This window comes from Etheostoma cragini, chromosome 11 (genome assembly GCF_013103735.1).
Source record: "Etheostoma cragini isolate CJK2018 chromosome 11, CSU_Ecrag_1.0, whole genome shotgun sequence".
Lineage (NCBI taxonomy): Eukaryota > Metazoa > Chordata > Actinopteri > Perciformes > Percidae > Etheostoma > Etheostoma cragini.
The window spans coordinates 20,538,283-20,556,451 of record NC_048417.1 but is presented as its reverse complement, the minus strand read 5'-3'; the positions used below and the strand labels follow the sequence as shown (position 1 = coordinate 20,556,451).

Here is an 18,169-nt window from a genome sequence, read left to right as displayed (position 1 = left end):
CACACACACACACACACACACACACACACACAAACAGTAATACTCTTGAAGTTTGTTCCCTAACCCACAACTGTAGATATTGTTGCTATTAGAAAGGTAAAACATGAATTATTTCCCCCGTTTTACTGACGTTCATCCTTTTGACACTTGCAACGCTATATCTTCTAAAAGTTGGATTTTTTTATTTGGTTTAATGTTCTCAATGCCACTATTGCTTCAACTACATATAATGCAGGGTTGACAGAATACAATCATAAGAAAGGTCATTAAATGAGGCAAGTCACAGGAACGAGTAGACACTGGCACATTTTGTGTTTATGGACCAGACGTTTTCAAAAGAGACAGCATGTATGAAGCAGCAGTCTGCAGAAGCAGAGCAAAGGGAAACCTGAGATTGTGAAGTGTATGTACAGCAGTAGAGATGTATAGGAGTAGGGGTGGTACGCTCAGTATCTGTAATGCAGATGATCCAGTCAAAATGGAGAAAAGACTGTTTAAGAGAGAAATGATCCAGTTACAATGAGAGAGGTAGCAAGTGATTCAATCCCGGTAGACCACGACTGTCAATGGAGTAAAGGTTGTGTAAAATCAGGAGATGGTCCAATCATGATAAAGTGATAGAAAACCTCAAATTTAAATATGGGCATGAGTTACAAATCACCTTTATAAACACTTGCAAAATGTAGAAGAAACGAATACAGAAGATTTAATTCAAATCAAAAGACTTTAAGGGGAAAAATGGACAAACACTTCAGTCCAACAGTCTTTTGGACTGGTTGAAAAGGAGGAGAGAGTAACAAGAAACTGAAAGAAGTAAGTTTGAGTGAGAATAAAAACTACTAAAGCAACATAAAAACCTACAAAACATGATAAAAGCAGAAACTAAATGACTCAACGCAATCAAGTGAAAACTGCTGGCTTTCGCCTACCGTACCAAGATCAGTCTTAAGATCTGTTGGCAGACTTAACTTTCTGCCGGGTCCCTTTACTGAAACAAAAGAATAGGAAAAAAAGCACCGGTTAATCCCTTTAAATGAAAAAATTGAAAAAAAACACAAGGAAATAAAGTAGGAGTAATCTAAATCCAACAAAAAACAAACTCAAAACAAATAAAATGTAAATCATTCAAATAAACAAATAACCAGAACATGCAACGGCAGGCATATTTCAAAATGCATGCTCCGTTGTTGTCCCAGGCCAGTGTTCCCAAGATTAATAATACCTATACCGGGCCAATTTAACAATAAACTTATCCACATTCTGAGTTATGGTTATTGTTTTGTATGGCTGCACCATTGCAAGATGACTTATTTAATTTACTCTGGATGTCCAACTTGAGTCCCACCGTCTGCACTCTCTCAAATTTGAGTAACCCGGCCAAAAGGTCTTTATTGAAATATGTTCGTTTTGTATACAATCTTTGTTCTGCTTAAATGTCTCAGTAAAATCTGATTTTCTAAGGCCTGGGATGTTTGACATGGAAGCACAAATAAACAGGGTGACACCACAGGGTGTCAATACAAAAATCACAGTCAGACACTGAAGGCAACAAAACAACTTGTTAAAACATTTTGCAAGCATTTCGCAGTAAGTAGAGAACTGCAAAGGTCGGACTTGAGATGTTATGAGTCAGTTTCCCTCTCAAAAAGAAGGCAATATTTCATTGTTTTCTTTGGGTTGAATGATTAACTTGACATGTGGAAGACACAGGATGGTGTTTACATGAAGATTCATACGTTTCAGTGTGATCATGAATCTGCGTTATTTACAATTCTCACACTTAAGATTTCGAAAATTCATCAAAGGAATCAATGAGGATTTCTTTGAAAAAAAATAATAATACCTCAATGATTCAATCCTTCTGCCATAGAATACCATGAAGAAAAAAATATGTTTTCATTGTTTTTAATCTATTGTAATGTAATACAGTTTACTCCTTTTATATTTTGCGTTCATTTGCTGCTCTGTATCAAAGGGTCATTTTCAGATAAACTATGTTTCCTTTGTTGTAGAGGAAATTAGGGTATTATGGTACTCTAACTAAATTTATCAATCAATGAATTTCTGTTTCCATTTTTTTTTCCTTTCTGATTAGCGTTTCTAATGTGATAATAGATGAGCTCTGTGTGTTCGGTGTGTGTGTGTGTGTTTTGTGTGTGTGTGTGTGTGTGACTAGATGATGCTGCAACCAAATAAGCATTGTTAGGGATACAATGACAGAAGAAAATGTTCTCATTATAAACCTGTTACACACAGATGTTCCTCGGTTTAATATCTCAGTGGCTACATTGGCGCTTCATAAAATGGATTTTAATCAAAATAAGAGATGGGATTGCTTTGAGGAGGCAAAGGTTTTTTGGGATAAATAAAGTAAAATAAATATCAACAATATCAAAACATTCATTACTTTTTTTTCCAGGTACAGTCTGTGCAAACCATGAGCAACACCACAATGTTGTGTCTAAATATGGCAATGTTAATAAGCCATATACCGTACATTACTTTTGTGTTCAAACATTCACATTCTTGTGTGCTTTCTTTTCATGGCTGGAGTACCTTGTACCCCAAGCTGTGACAATATTAAAATACTTCTCTGACAACACTTTGTTAGACTAACCCCGTTTGTGACCTTAGCCGTCCGTCCATTACTCTGTGATTTGGAATATTCCCTGCGCAATCCTAGGGGATTGTTTTTTTTAAACACATTTTAGGCAGTGTGTTCCACCTCGAAAAGTGTTTTTGTGATCCCACAGATGTCTGCTGTGTGTTCGGAATGATTAAACTTTTGCCCAAGGTAAAAACATTTAAATCCAACATTTCTGTGCTTCTTTTGTGTTGAGCACACCGGAGATATTGAATTTGAATGTTGGTTTCACCACACGCAAACTGTCATGTAGAGTGTACAACTGATGCCGTTGAACATGAAACCCGCTGTTTTAAGAGGTAAAGATTAAGAGGTAAACCATGAATCCATGCTAGTATCTCTGTGAGGCGGTGCTGTAAGCTAGAAGTTAATGTCAGCTTATTAACATGTTTATTACAGTAACAATACTAACAGCAGGTATGTTTTATCGTCTTTGTTTAGCTTGTTAGCATGCTAATATTTTCCATCCAATAGCTGTTGAGATATTTCACTCAAAACCACAAATGTCTACCTCATGGTGGCACTAGATGAAAAGTCGGGGGATCACCATAGTCAGTAGGCTTCATCCTCTGGGGATCCTGACTGTCTTTTCAAAATCACTGCAATCCATTCACTAATTGTGAGATTGGACCGAAGTTATATACCAAGCAAACCTACTGATAAACACACTGCGAGCATGGCTAAAACTAATGTTTTGATTTTTTCCCCCGAGGTTTGCGTAGGGGTAACAAATGGAGCTAATTTTTGACTTGGTCCAGCCACAACAGTGATACAACAACAAAGCAAGCGGAACTGATATTTGTCAGCACTGCAGCCGGCAATGCAGTGGGCACCATGCAGTTAGTTAAAGACACGACAGTGATGAATGTTAGCCTAGAGGACAACACTATGGATATTGTGGGTCTATTGACACACAGTCAGAAAGACACAATGAGAGAGATTCTGAGTGCCACAGTCTGGTACAGTAGCATGTTGCTTTCTAGTGACAAAGAGGTGTTGGCACAATGATTGACATCCCAGCGAATGAAGCACTAGGGGCACTGACGAGTGAGTATGAGAAGTGCCAGGCTGGAATACCACCCCTTCCCCTCCCCAAGCCTGCCTGCCTGCCTTGCAGTATTGCCAATGATGCTCCAAGTTCAAAGCCCAGAGCTGGCACACACAACAAACAACCCAATGTACACCCCCCCCCCCCCCCCCCCCCCCCCCCCCCCCCCCCCCCCCCCCCCCTGCAGCTTGCAGTAGAGAGATAATGCAAGACCAGCAGTTGCACAAAGGCATGAAACACAGACACTCTACTCCTAGAAACACAGAACCTGTCAGCTTGTTTACACTGCAAGCAACTTGGTTGATGGCTCATTCTGTTGCGACCAATTGTGAAAATTGGTCCACTCCAACAAATATTTATAGGTAATAATAATAATAATACTAATAATATAATAATAATAATAAGGAAAAGTATCTGTTTTTCATGACACATTGGGGAAACAAAAAAGTAAAGAAAATCTGCTTTGCTCTTGACTATAATAGTTCTTTGTTGCTTTGTGAGGTACGAATGTGCCTCTGATCGTGTTGCTTACAGTGTGGAAGCAGAGTTAGCATGCAAGGTGCAACATCAAGCCTACCACCTGTCCAAAAAAAGACCAATAAATCCCCTCCCTTGCTGCATTATTGCCATACAGGAAAAACCACAAGCAGATGTCCACAACGAGGTTGAAATCTGTGGGACATCCCTCCTCTTACCATTATCCAGCAAGTAAAAGACTGGACTGCAGTGGCTGGCTCTCAGACTGACCACAGGCTCTGGCAGGACGCGTGGGTCATTGTGAAGGGAGGTTGAGTAATGAACTGGAATAGGAGATCCAACAGAACAGACACAGACTTTTCAGGGCAACAGGGGAGAGACAAACACATTGGGTAAACTGGGGAAAAAAGAGACTTGCAGGTAACAGGAAAGAAAACTAATGAGAGGATATGAAAACGGGTTATTAAAAAACACACTATTCCACTCACAAGTTTCAACAACAACTATTACTATTACACTGTGACTTCTACTACAACTACTTTTACTACACATGATAACCATAACTTCTAACACCACAATTACTAGTGTAAGTGTTTCTAAGTGTCTTCACCAGCTCCATAACGGTAGTCAGTCTCCAGCTTTGCTACATATATGTCCCTATGACCTAAAATGTCTTTTGATGTCATCAGCCAATTTATTAATTATAAATTAATATTACTTTCCAAATATGCACTACCTCTCCTTCTTCTTCCAACAAGTAAAGCTTTGATCAGGCCCAAAAAATCAACCGAGCCCCGCCAGACACATTTACCTTAATTATGAGCCAGAGCCCGATTTAAACCTGACAACATTTTAATATGTGGGCCGTTATAACTGAAGTTCTCAACTACAATTCTGAATTGTTTGAACAACAGAAATCTGTTTAGAATTAACTTAATGAATAATGCAACAAGGACAAAGCATGTAAACTGCGTTATTTGTTTATTCAGAAGGGAACGGCTCGCAAATGGATGGAGGAAATGTAAAAAGAAAAACCTTGACCCATAGCTCCTTCAGTAAAATATTGTGGGAATAGGTCAAGGCAACAACATAATCAAAGCCCAAGTACCATATAGGAGACTTTCTGGCCTCGACCAACTAATTACTACTGTCCTTTGGCACAGTCTGTATGCCGACGCACTGGCCGACCATGCGCCGGATATAGGAGAGACCAAATCTGCTGCTAGAGGACTAGTGAGCTATCTGAAACAATCTGGGCTGGTTGCGCATTTATCGAAGACGAAGTGCAACAGATGGGGGAGACACGATATAGCACCTCACACTCAAGTCAGTGCAGGAAATCTACCCAGAGATACGGCAGAAGCTCAAGAGGCATTTGGCTTTCTCCGCTAATAAATTAATGATTAAAAAAACACAAATGCTTGATCAAGGGCCCGGCCAGGCCCAAGGATAAAGGCGGGAAATATTGGTCAAGTTCGGGCTCAGGCAGAGAATCCAAACTCTACCAGAAGGTGTTTAACCATTTCAATACATCTATTTCAAACAGACAACAAAATAATTCACCTCATCAGTCCAAGGTCGCTGTCACACACCTGATACTTGACTAAGACAAATGTTGGTTGCAATGTCATCAAAGAAAGTGAGTGAAGCCCGCACAACAGCTGAATGCTCCGGAAAAATACTTTACAAACAGGATTAAACTAGTTTTCTAGAGGTTTCTGTTGTGCGTGCTTCACCCACTTTCTTTGAACATTTCTTTGTCCTGCACCAGTATCTACTTGGATGTACATAACATTGTCTTTTTTGCAATGCCATTAGCCATGATCATCACAACAGAATCTCAAACAATCCATCTCTCTCCATTCACTTGGTATTGCGTGAAGGGGCCTACTTTACAATCCCATCTGCTAGAAAACCACTGAAAACTAAGTTTCTAACCCATGCATCAGATGCATGGGTTAGAAACTGTGAATAACTTTAACACATTTGAGCATTTTTAAGCATGTCATAATAATATTTGTCAAACTAATTTAGTAAACATTACATAGCTATACTGTTTTATTAACAGCAATATAATGCATACAGTAGGTTTTACTATGTAATTGGTAGTGCACCAGCAGGGTTTGGTTGAAAAACTGTTGGTAGACTTATTTTTATCAAGCCACCTGGTGTGTCATGGAGCTGAGCAGGTGGCACCAGTTCGACACAGTGTTAAGTTTCAGCCATCACCTCCTCCCTTTCTCCCCTGACATGCTCACTGCTAAAAATATCCTGCCAGGTCAGGCACCGATCACTGGCTTCTCAGCTTGTTAGTCCATCTCAAAACTAGGCCCAGTCAAGTAAGCATTGTTACAGCCACGGCTCCCAGAGGAAAAGTAACGCATGACCCTAAACCAAAACAACAGACTTCAGGACATAAAAAAGAAGACAATGGAAGGGATGTGGTGGGAGACAGCGTTCAGGCAGGAGAAGGGCCAATTACTGGGCCTAATGACAAAAGGTAGATAAGAAAGGGTCAGGTGGATGAGAGGGTGTGAAGGAGAGGAGAGACGGCTGCAGTCATTGACACACAGGGTGAATCAGGACAATGGCTGGCTTCCTTTATAAGCTCTCCACATTCTGTATGTGGCCTTGAACAGACACAGCACACCAGGTGTGCCAGGGGTGGCCAGAAAGCCTTTGATGGTCACAGAAAACGGTGAACGTTGACATTCAGCAGGAGGAAACAGACCCTGAACTCTTCATACAGCTGTGGTTCCTCATTTGTCTCCAGCCATAACTAGTTTTAATTATTTTAGGTCACTTTTGAATTAATATTGAAGATTATTTTTTTAAGCAGACAAAAACATTCACGCTGCTTTTAACCATTGTTAACATTTCCATCTTGATTGCACATAGCAAATTCGGAAAACTGCACTCAACTCAGTAGAACAACCCAACAAATATACATCACGATGTGTCGTGCTGTCTGTTCTTATGCTTTTCATCCATGTATCTATAATTCTTCCTTTCTCCCTTCTCTCTAAGTAGCAAATAACAGGCTTGTAACAGGACAGATTGACATGACCTAGTCACATCACAATGCTGAAAGACTCTCTGCCAAGACAGCAAAGCACATGTCCTGGTTTTGTTATTCTGCTCTTCTTCTTATCAAAGGCAAAGGCTGGAGAGTACAAAGAACAAGAACAGACAAAAAGGAAAGCTCAGTAATCACGCCACAGGTAAAAACTGTCTCAAAGAGGTCTACTTGCTACTGAACAAAACATGGATATCCTTTTCATGTGTGCAAGAAAAAGAAAACAAGAAGAGGAAGTGAAATGCTAAAATATCTCTGCATTGCCATTCAATTAGCCACTTTAATTGGCATGATGATGAACATGAAACTTTCTGCCTACATGGTTGTAACATAACAACACTGCTCACTTGCTTGTAACACAGTCCTTTATCACGAAGCAGCTGAATGTTTTGAAAGCCAAAAATCTTAGGACCTGGTGGAGTGATTTGTGAGTCATTGAATCATTGTTGAGTCACACTATTCAGCTTCCTGCGGATACAATGCATTGGTCTTTCTATGCTACAGGGCAACAGAATGCTTATGTATTTGCTATAACTAAAAATAAGCATCAATTGGAATTTTATTTGTCCGTTTGTAAAACTTTGCTCCAGTCTTTAAAGGTTCCAGATAAATGAAAAAGCCAGACTCAAGTATAATATATTAGGCTTTTGCTAACTGATGTGCTGCAGCACAACCAGATTCTGTGTACACACTAAACAATAGTAAGAGCAAAGTAGTACTTTGTATATCTATGTCAATCTATCCACCTATTTTCAGCCGATTAAGGATTGTGGTAGCAACAAGCTAAGCAAGGCAACCCAGACATCCTTCACACCAGCCACATCTTCCAGGTCCTACTGCGTTAACCTGAGGCGTTCCCAGACCCCAAAAAATACACATAATCCCACCAGTGTGTTCAAGGATCTGCCCCAGGGGAACCCGCCTGGTTGAACATGCTCAGAGCGCCTCGACAGCTTGGCGTCTGAGAGTCATCTTGAAAAGATATGGTTCTAGTCCATGCTCTTCCTGGGTGTCTGAGCTGACTGGCCAGGAGATTTCACACACACCACTCCCTTCAGGAATTGCCAGGTTATTGGGAGGAAAGCATTGTCCCTGTGGCTCTAAGAGGAATTCCCTTGGACATCGTATCAGGTGAGGGGCTAGAATATACAGTATGTCTATTTAAAGGCTAGGACCCATGAGGTCCAGGTGTGCACAGTCCCGGCACCGTAACATTGAGCCAAGTGAGCTCACCACCTACAAGGAGAGGGGTAATGCTATGGTGTATTGACAAATAGAGAGTGGGAAGCAGCAGTAACCTTGGTGGCCTGAAACCTGTCATATTTTTTCAGAAGCTATGAAGTGCCTTATTGCTGGCTAAAATCCCTAAAGCTTTCATTCTCTATAAAACACATCAGCCACATTGGTAATTTGCACACAATGGCACCACTATCATGGCCCAGCATTCACATACTCCTCAGGATACAAGCAGGAATGTGTCTCTGCCTAATGATGTCTTATTACACACAGATCAGCTGTGAGGCGTCCTTGTTTGTGAGAAAAACAATGTACCTCTGCTTAGTTCAAAGACATAATTTTTTGATTTCCCAAACATCCTCCACCTTCTTCTTTGGAACCCATTTTCACAGAACTATTTCTGTAATTGCAAAGAGTTTCTTTATTCTCTTTCTGTTGGCAGCTTTCACAGATGGAGTGCAATTGCTGGGTGTTCAAACAGATACTGTTAAATTGATATTCTTTTCCTTGAAAGTAGCTGAAAAAATAAAATTTGCCATCAAGGCAAACATTAAAAGAGGTGTGACAGAGTATGTGTCTAAACTAAAGCCTTATAAAGCACATTGAACCTAGAGGACAGCATGTGTGCTTAGCAGTGCCTAAAACACAGATTACACACTTACAAACTTTCTCCATTCGACCATTTACATTCTGAATCAGCTGGGATAAAGTGTTTTCCCTCAACAGATACAAAAACGCCTTTTGGGAAATGTTCTCATCTCTCGCTCCCTCCATCATGCATTTCTGTTTATTTCTTTGCAATCACAATTTTTTTTCATTTGCCCCCTCTCCCATCATACAAACCTCAACATACTATAAACCACAATGTCTCTCATTGTTTAAAACATCATCTCTTACATCCAACCTTTACATTATCTTCGGATCTATGACCATGAGCCATCGTCCTCTCATAATGCAGCTTATCTCTTGCGCTCAACTTCAAACCATCATATTCACCATCATATTGTATCTGTGATCCTAAAACACAAAAGCCAGCAACAAGGTAATGAATATAACATTAACTACCCTTAAGGATATTTACATTATATTCTTCATTACACCATTCCCCTCTAACGAGGAATGTCTATTTCCTTATACATCCTGTCGTTTTTAATGCAAGTCAAGCACCGCCACACACTCACATGCCAGCAAATATTTAACTGAAAGCAGTGCACAGGACATTTTTATGATATATTACAGATGACACAAATAAATCATTTAACCAGCTGTGAGAACTGTTCTGATCTCAGATATTTAAGCCTTTCTTTTATAAACTCATGCAGGATACTGCCACGTTATCAACTAAAGGTTATCACTACTGTTGCCAGCTGTTGTATCAACATTGGTTTAAGATAAGCATGTTAATGGTCCTGCTTGCTTCAGCCATCCCTATGCTTTTCTTTATCTTTTGCTTTTGTGCTCAAGCTGCTGGTCACAACAGTAGCAGGACTTATTACTCAGTCCAAGGGAAGAAGAAGAGTTCAACTAACTAGATAATCATGAAGGTACAAAGACAGAGGTAGAGTGTATTATATGCTTTTCTCGGGCTTACCTTTGAGAAATCATTTCAAGACTTGGAATACAGGAAAACCAGCTGGAAGCTGTGACAAAATGCATCAGATAGGCCACAGTATACTGCACTCAAATGAATAACTACATTTCATTTTCTCAACAACTATTCCACTGGAATGTAATACATTTGACAACCTCAAACATGAGTGGCCATTTTAAACCACTGCCATTTTTATCAGGTAAAGATGCTCTGGTGAAGGGTGAGGTGTGCATAGGCTGCATACTGTAGACATAGCTCACTTAAAGACAATGTCACCCCAGCAAAAGCTTCACAGTGCCAATTCCAAAATACATTTCCATACAGGGAAGATTTACTTGGTAGTTTGTGTGTGTGTGTGTGTGTGTGTGTGTGTGTGTGTGTGTGTCAGCAGGCTACCTGAGGTGGGTGACTTGCTTCTATCCGTGTCAATGGACTGCTGGTTGTCAGAGAGTTCAGTAAGGCCTGCCACAGCCAATGGCAGTCAAGAGGAAGAAAAATTAGAATACAAATAATATGTCAGGTTATTTTAACTTTTTTAAGAAGATTGAACAGTTGTCAACTTGGTTGATGTCAGCCACGCAGAGCCCCAAGAAAGAACTTAGAGTAAAGTTCTTTAATCTTTGGTTTATCATCTCTGATTAGCTGAGAAATCAATTGCCTCTATTTAATTATGTATTATTACTAATGTCTTAATAATTACATTTGACATTTGCTATTTACCTTTCACCCCGGGAATGTTTCTTTGGATTAATTTTGTCTTTCTGGAGCAGAGTGGCTGAAACCTAATGCGATCTGCACTACAATCTGTTACAGTGGGGAAAATATGTATTTGAACACCCTGCTATTTTGCAAGTTCTCCCACTTAGAAATCATGGATGGGTCTGAAATTGTCATCGTTGGTGCATGTGCACTGTGAGAGACATAATCTAAAAAAAAAATCCAGAAATCACAATGTATGATTTTTTTAAACTATTTATTTGTAAGATTCAGCTGCAAATAAGTATTTGAACACCTGTCTATCAGCTACAATTCTAACCCTCAAAGACCTGTTAGTCTGCCATCAAAATGTCCACCTCCACTCCATTTATTATCCTAAATTAGATGCACCTGTTTCAGGTTGTTAGCTGCATAAAGACACCTGTCCACCCCATACAATCAGTAAGAATCCAACTACTAACATGGCCGAGACCAAAGAGATGTCCAAAGACACTAGAGACAAAATTGTACACCTCCACAAGGCTGGAAAGGGCTACGGGGAAATTGCCAAGCAGTTTGGTGAAAAAAGGTCCACTGTTGGAGCAATCATTAGAAAATGGAAGAAGCTAAACATGACTGTCAATCTCCCTCGAACTGGGGCTCCATGCAAGATCTCTCCTCGTGGGGTCTCAAAGATCCTAAGAAAGGTGAGAAATCTGGGGCGGCCTATAGCTCACTGAGTTAATGCGCATGCCCCATGTTGGCTGAGTTCTGCAGCGGCCTGGGTTCAAATCCAGCCTGCGGCCCTTTGCTGCGTGTCATCCCCCATCTCTCTCGCTCTCTCCCCTTTTCACATGTCTATCCACTGTCTCTATCTAATAAAAGGAAGAAAAAAAAAGAAAGGTGAGAAATCAGCCCAGAACTACACGGGAGGAGCTGGTCAATGACCTGAAAAGAGCTGGGACCACCGTTTCCAAGGTTATTGTTGGTAATACACTAAGACGTCATGGTTTGAAATCATGCATGGTACGGAAGGTTCCCCTGCTTAAACCAGCACATGTCAAGGCCCGTCTTAAGTTGCCATGACCATTTGGATGATCCAGAGGAGTCATGGGAGAAAGTCATGTGGTCAGATGAGACCAAAATAGAACTTTTTGGTCATAATTCCACTAACCGTGTTTGGAGGAAGAAGAATGATGAGTACCATCTCAGGTACCCCATCAGTACAGTGAAGCATGGGGGTTCTAGCATCATGCTTTGGGGGTGTTTTCTGCATTTGGGAAAGGGCGACTGCACTGTATTAAGGACAAGATGATTGGGGCCATGTATTGCGAGATTTTGGGGAACAACCTCCTTCCCTCAGTAAGAGCATTGAAGATGGATTGAGGCTGGGTCTTCCAACATGATAATGACCTGAAGCACACAGCAAGGATAACCAAGGAGTAACTCTTTAAGAAGCATATCAAGGGTCTGGCATGGCCTAGCCAGTCTCCAGACCTAAACCCAATAGAGAATCTTTGGAGGGAGCCCAAACTCTGTGTTTCTAAGCAACAGCCCAGAAACCTGACTGATCCAGAGAAGATCTGTGTGGAGGAGTGGGCCAAAATCCCTTCTGCAGTGTGTCAAACCTGGTGAAAAACTACATGAAACGTTTGACCCCTGTAATTGCAAACAAATGCTACTGGACCAAGTTTTAACATTGATTTTCTCAGGTGTTCAAATACGTATTTGCAGCTGTATCATACAAATAAATAGTTAAAAAATCATATTTTGTGATTTCTGGATTTTTTTTTTTAGATCATGTCACTCACAGTAGACATGCACCTACGATGACATTTCAGACCCCTCCATGAATTCTAAGTGGGAGAACTCGCAAAATAGCAGGGTGTTCAAATACTTATTTTCCTCTCTGTAAATGCATATAATGCACACTTTCATTTTGAATTTCCAAAACAAAATGGCATTAAAATTGTCAACATGACAATAATTTGGCATCTACAGTATGTAGTGTACATCTCATGATAAGGTGGCACATACAATCAAAATACAAGACAGAACAAACACTGATTTAATCAGGATCTGATCAAATCTGATCACATGCACCAAGAACAGGCCAGAATGAGAAGTCCTACCCACTTCCTTTTTAAAAACCACCACAAATGATGAAATGTCTAAGTTTAGTCAGGCTACAAATGTGAGACTGCTGGGTTTATTAGTGCTTCATTAACAGCCTCGCTGAGTCGTCACAGTCCAAAACATTTTGATTAATTTAATTATTCCTCTTCAGTAAAAGTTTCCAGCAAAACTTCTTAATGCAAATTTATTTTAATCATGTACACTGGCTTTACAAATTACTAAAGACATTGAAAGGGACTCTGATTAAACCTTTATGGTTGTATAAAATGAATAGACCTTTGTAATCAACCAAATGCAAACATTTTTTTTTGACTAGGCCCAGTGAGTGACAAGGCTCTATTCACCCCTGGACGCTTCAGTTAAAATATACATCACATTGCTCATATAATATGTATAACTGCCCTTACTTAACAGACTCAAAGGAGTGGCTCTCTGCAAAGGACATACCGCTGGACATGACTGGAACAGGGCAGTTCTATTTTACATGGTAAAATACAGACATGAAATTCCAATTGCATTCCAATCATCTCTTTGGTTTGTACTTTTGCTTTCAGGTCACATCATACCTTCCCATTCCTTATGGCGACCATCACCATCAACCTTGTTGTCCTAGTATGTTCCACCACAACAATTCCCCCCACCCCCACACACAAACAAAGAGTCCCCCAGCCTTTAGGAAGACCCGACTTACTCTGATAGGATGTACGGATCCTTTTCTTTGAATCTGAATATAAGTTAGACAGGCCGCGCATGCAAAACTCTGTCAGGCAGGCCCACATGCCCACATCAGCAGCCACAGAGTCACCAAAAGGTAGGAGGAGGAGGAGGAGGAGGAGGAGGAGGAGGAGGAGGAGGAGGAGGAGGAGGAGGAGGAGGAGGAGGAGGAGGAGGAGGAGGAGGAGGAGGAGGAGGAGGCAATAGTGGAAAGGATGGTGTGTCGGGATAAAGAGTAAAAAGTGTAAGTAGAGATTTAGGGCAGTGAGAGATGAGACAAGACAGGGAGGTGGCAAAGAGAAAGAGGTGGAAGAGAGGTGTATGATTAGCATGGGGCAGAAGAAAAGGAGAGGAGGAGTAAACAACGTAAAGAGTAAAGAATGAATTTGAATGTCAAGAAAGATGATGGATGGAGTTAAGATGGTGGGAAGGGAAGGGAGGGGAGGAGAGAGAAGAACACACTTAGAGTGGAAAAGAAAGTGAGAGCAAGCAGCAACCGTGTTAGTGTTAGGAAAGGACAGACAAGATATACCCGCTAGTGCTACAAACCCCAGAAATGCTGATGTGATCTGTCATTTGCACAAGAAGGAAACTACTGTGCTAGCAGGCAACATATCATTACTTACAAAGCAGCATCAAAATAAATGAACCTACAATAATCAATAATTAAGCATTATTTTATGAAATGAATACACTAAATTTGATTGACATATATAGAGTATACACGTACACATATGTGTGGCGACAACAGCTAAAAATGTTGTGTGGGAAGGACAGTAAACTATGTTCTAAAAAAAGTTGGAATATTCAAAAAAGAGAAGAGGCCAGCAGCTTAAAGATAGTTTAGCCAGTGCTATTTATTTTGCTTGGCCTTTTGACGCCGTTTTTGTCTTCAGTATTATATCAACTCCAGCAAAGCGAGTACTTAAGATCATAATAATACCACCACCTGGGGTACAGAAAAAGGGCACAGTTGCCAGTTTGTTTTTTTCCTTGCATCTCCAAATTGATTTTAAAGACCCAACAAAGAAACATTTTTACAAAAGAGGAAGTTGAGAACTATAAGTGCTGTGGCAGTGAATACAAGCACTTACGCAACAGGAAATTAAGTGGCTCTAAAGCCCAATGTCATCCCTCCATCTACAGTAATATCCCCTTCACACAAATCCTGAATACCTGTAAAGCATTCTCAGCTACACTTGTGGGAGTTATGTAATAGGAGAGCTCAGTCAGTACTTTAAGTTGCCTTAAAGAGCATCTAAAATATTAAAGTAGTGGAGCTGCTATGACCTCAAATCCAAAGGTTACAATTGGGTCTGAATATCTTTACATTAAGTGTAAATAAAAGCCTTCAGAAACTATCATCAGCCAAGATCAGTAGAAGAGAAAAGAGAGGCAGGGGTCAGGAAGTACGAGATCTCAGTGACTTTTGACTAAAGGTCTAAGCTCAAGCAGGACTAAAAACAGGAAGGACAGAGAAATCAAATGACAACATGCATAACAATGCCAACGTGGACTGACACGCAGCCTGTTAACATGCACCTCATATCATAGTGCAGATCTGTGACAGGCATACTGAGATGGTTGGGTGTTTTGATATTTGTACTGTATGTTATTATGTGAGAGAAACAGAGCAAAGAGAGGGAAGAAGTAAGGTTAAACTGATACAGGTTTTTGAATGCTGATGCCAATATCTGTATGTTTGGATTTTACTTGTCGATGGACTATATTTTGTTCAAATAGCCAATTTGACCCTTTTAATTTCAACTTTCTCTAAATACATGTATTTGATGTGTACCCAAGATGTTTTTTTTCCATCAGTGTAAAAATTGTTCTACCACAATACAGAAAGTATCCCAACTAAAGATGTCGTTTTATGCTGAATTATCCCTATTACAGTGCAATATAATTATGATCTTTTATATTCTTTAACCAGTGGTGGAGGCAGTATTCAGATCATTTGTCACTTATGTTAGTTATGTTAAAGTAGCAAGACCACACAATAAAAGAATGAATTGCTAATGAATGTCCTGCATGCAAAATATGCTTAATTACAAAAAGTACCTGAAAATCAGAAAAAACGTATAAAAAACTAAAAGTATGCAGCCAAACAGCCCCTTTCAGAGTTATATTATTACATACTGTACTGTATATCATATTATTGAATGTTTTTTTATTACTGATACATTCATACGTAACACAATCTTTAATGATGTAGCTGGTGGAAGTGAAGTTTGCCTACCTTATATAATGTTGACCAGTTTAAAGTGTAAACATTAGAAACAAATAATTGTTTTAATATGAAGAATTTCCAATATTTTAAAAACAGGAACCTTAAAATTTTTCCTACAGTAAATATGTTGAGTCACCCTTTGAAAATTGGATAAAGTAAAAATGGTCAAGATGTCCATAATGTGTAGGAGGCCCTTAACCGGATCAAATGATATTGATTAGGTTAAGGGCTTGAGAGCAGTGGAAATACAGGAAATAAAATCCAAAACCACATGCATCACTGATTTTCAAGTTACTCATTAAAGGTAAATCAGATTTGCCTGATAGATCAGTCTAACCTTAGAAAGAGACACAGAGGAAGGAGACAGACAAAATAGGAAGAAGAAACACCAGGAAAAATAACGAGAGGACAGGAGAATAAAAAATAGATGATCATCTGGATGTAATGAAAACATTTTGACACATTACTGTGTGGCTGTTCAGAGAGTGTTAGGTGTATACGTGCATGTGTGTGTGACCTGGATCCCAAAGGTGTGTATGTGTGCTACCTGATGTGGACTGTCTGTTCCTGCGTGGGGAGCGGGTAAGGCGCTGGTATGGATCCGCGGCTCCATATAGATCCAGTGTCGACATACACAAAAGGATGGTTTTCTGCAAGTAATCCACCACCGCTAGGCCATTGCAGTTCCCAAACGCCAAACTGGACAGACACGGACACAGCAAGGTTAGTCTCATTGACATTAAAGGTGCTATACGTAGCACTATCAAACATTGTCAAATTTACTGTGACATTTGGTTGTAATTACTGTCAACAAAAGGTTGTCTTTATCTCACTGTTCTTGCTGCTGTTTCTGAATATGAGTACCAGTTTTCCCATAAGCCCCATTGCCACCTGGTACCCCTTGCTACTGTAGAGCCTCTGGCTTCACCGATCATTTGTTTTTGTACAAAAGACGTTCCACTCGATCGGGCCCTTCCCAGAATCAAACAATGTTCACAACAATCGGCTCCATCTGTGGTCTTCCCATCAATCTGACAAAAATGCTACAATAAGTGAGGCGAATACATCAATGTCATTCAAACTGGCTGCTTCCCAGTCATTTATTGCTCTACTTTGTCCACCATGTAGATTCCTGGATCACTTTCATTAATGTCTGTCGCATGGTCAGTTAGTTCAGGTTCATGAAAACAGCAATCATGTCACTCTTTGATTTGGAAAATCTTTGACTTGTGATTTAAAGGGCTGATTATCATTGCGTCTACGTAAACAACCATTTTAATACCACAAACATGATTATGCATTTGAAATCACTCAGAATACAATAGAAAACCAACAAGTGCAAAGGCAGCAGTGGTCAAATCCCGCTTGAGCCTCACAACACAAACAGCAAAAAGACATTACAGAGCACTACAACATTCACGGATCAAGGCTGAAGGCTCGACAGCTGAAAGAAAAATGATGGTAAGGAAAAGCCTGCCATCTGTTTTATTGTTACAATCTCCTACTTTTTACACTCTATTTCAGAATTTCCAAAAAGATTTCAGTCAGTCAAATGCAAATAGCACCACTACCCTTACAATTGTACAGACCTTGATTAGTTTGACACACTTTGAGCCAAGAGAAGGCTAGTCCCAGTGAGGAGCTGCAACATTCAAAATTAGTATCTTGAAACTTAAGCTGTTGGTCAGTTCTCTTCTTGCATTATACAACTATATACTGTAAATGATACAAAACATTTCAGTATGACTTGTAATGAACAACAGTGAAACTATCCTTTGGTATTCACATGTGTGCCATGAGGGTGACCAGAGGGGACAGCCTTGTGCCTTGGTGGTGCCTTTAGTAACGTGTGAGGACATTAGTCTGGCATTGATTTATTACTGATGAAATTGTTCTTGTGGAGCCTTTGTGTAATGTATTTTTCTGTTCCTGTTTACCACTGTGTTGTAGTGTAATGCTTCTTTTGTCTGCTATATTATCACCACTGTAACTTTCAAAAGAAAAGAAAAAAAAAGTAAAAGTATATAACTAAACAAAACAAATCTATTTCAGCAACTCTATTCAAGCTGTGAATAGCTTTAGAAGCGAGAGGCAAATGATGGCCCTGCCTTGATCCATATTGATCTTCTTTGAAAGAGCTGTGATTTTATTGGTTTCTACAAAAAGAACTTCTACAGTATTCACAGCAAAGCCATTCAAGTTATCTTAAAGCACTCAGGAAGCTAATCAACTTCTCTTCAGCACAGACATCATTTTTCAAAACTGAAATAAATTAAACAACTCTATTACTCAAGTCAAAATCTGTTACTTTACAAAGT

General features: G+C 39.8%; 1 protein-coding gene across 16 annotated transcripts in view; it reads right to left on the bottom strand.

Moving 5' to 3' along the window:
- The window catches only part of stxbp5l (syntaxin binding protein 5-like), a 134,170-nt gene that overhangs the window by 18,466 nt on the left and 97,535 nt on the right, over positions 1-18,169 (bottom strand). For 4 of the 16 annotated variants that reach the window (XM_034886107.1, XM_034886111.1, XM_034886113.1 and 1 more), the window contains exons 18-20: positions 16,399-16,550; positions 13,596-13,664; positions 10,469-10,534 (exon numbers count right to left, since the gene is read on the bottom strand). In XM_034886107.1, coding sequence (XP_034741998.1) covers positions 10,469-10,534; positions 13,596-13,664; positions 16,399-16,550 — 287 coding nt within the window. Of the gene's footprint in view, positions 1-934; positions 989-4,387; positions 4,493-10,468; positions 10,535-13,595; positions 13,665-16,398; positions 16,551-18,169 lie in introns of all 16 variants that reach the window. The other 12 variants (XM_034886100.1, XM_034886103.1, XM_034886106.1 and 9 more) reach the window with 7 other exon arrangements.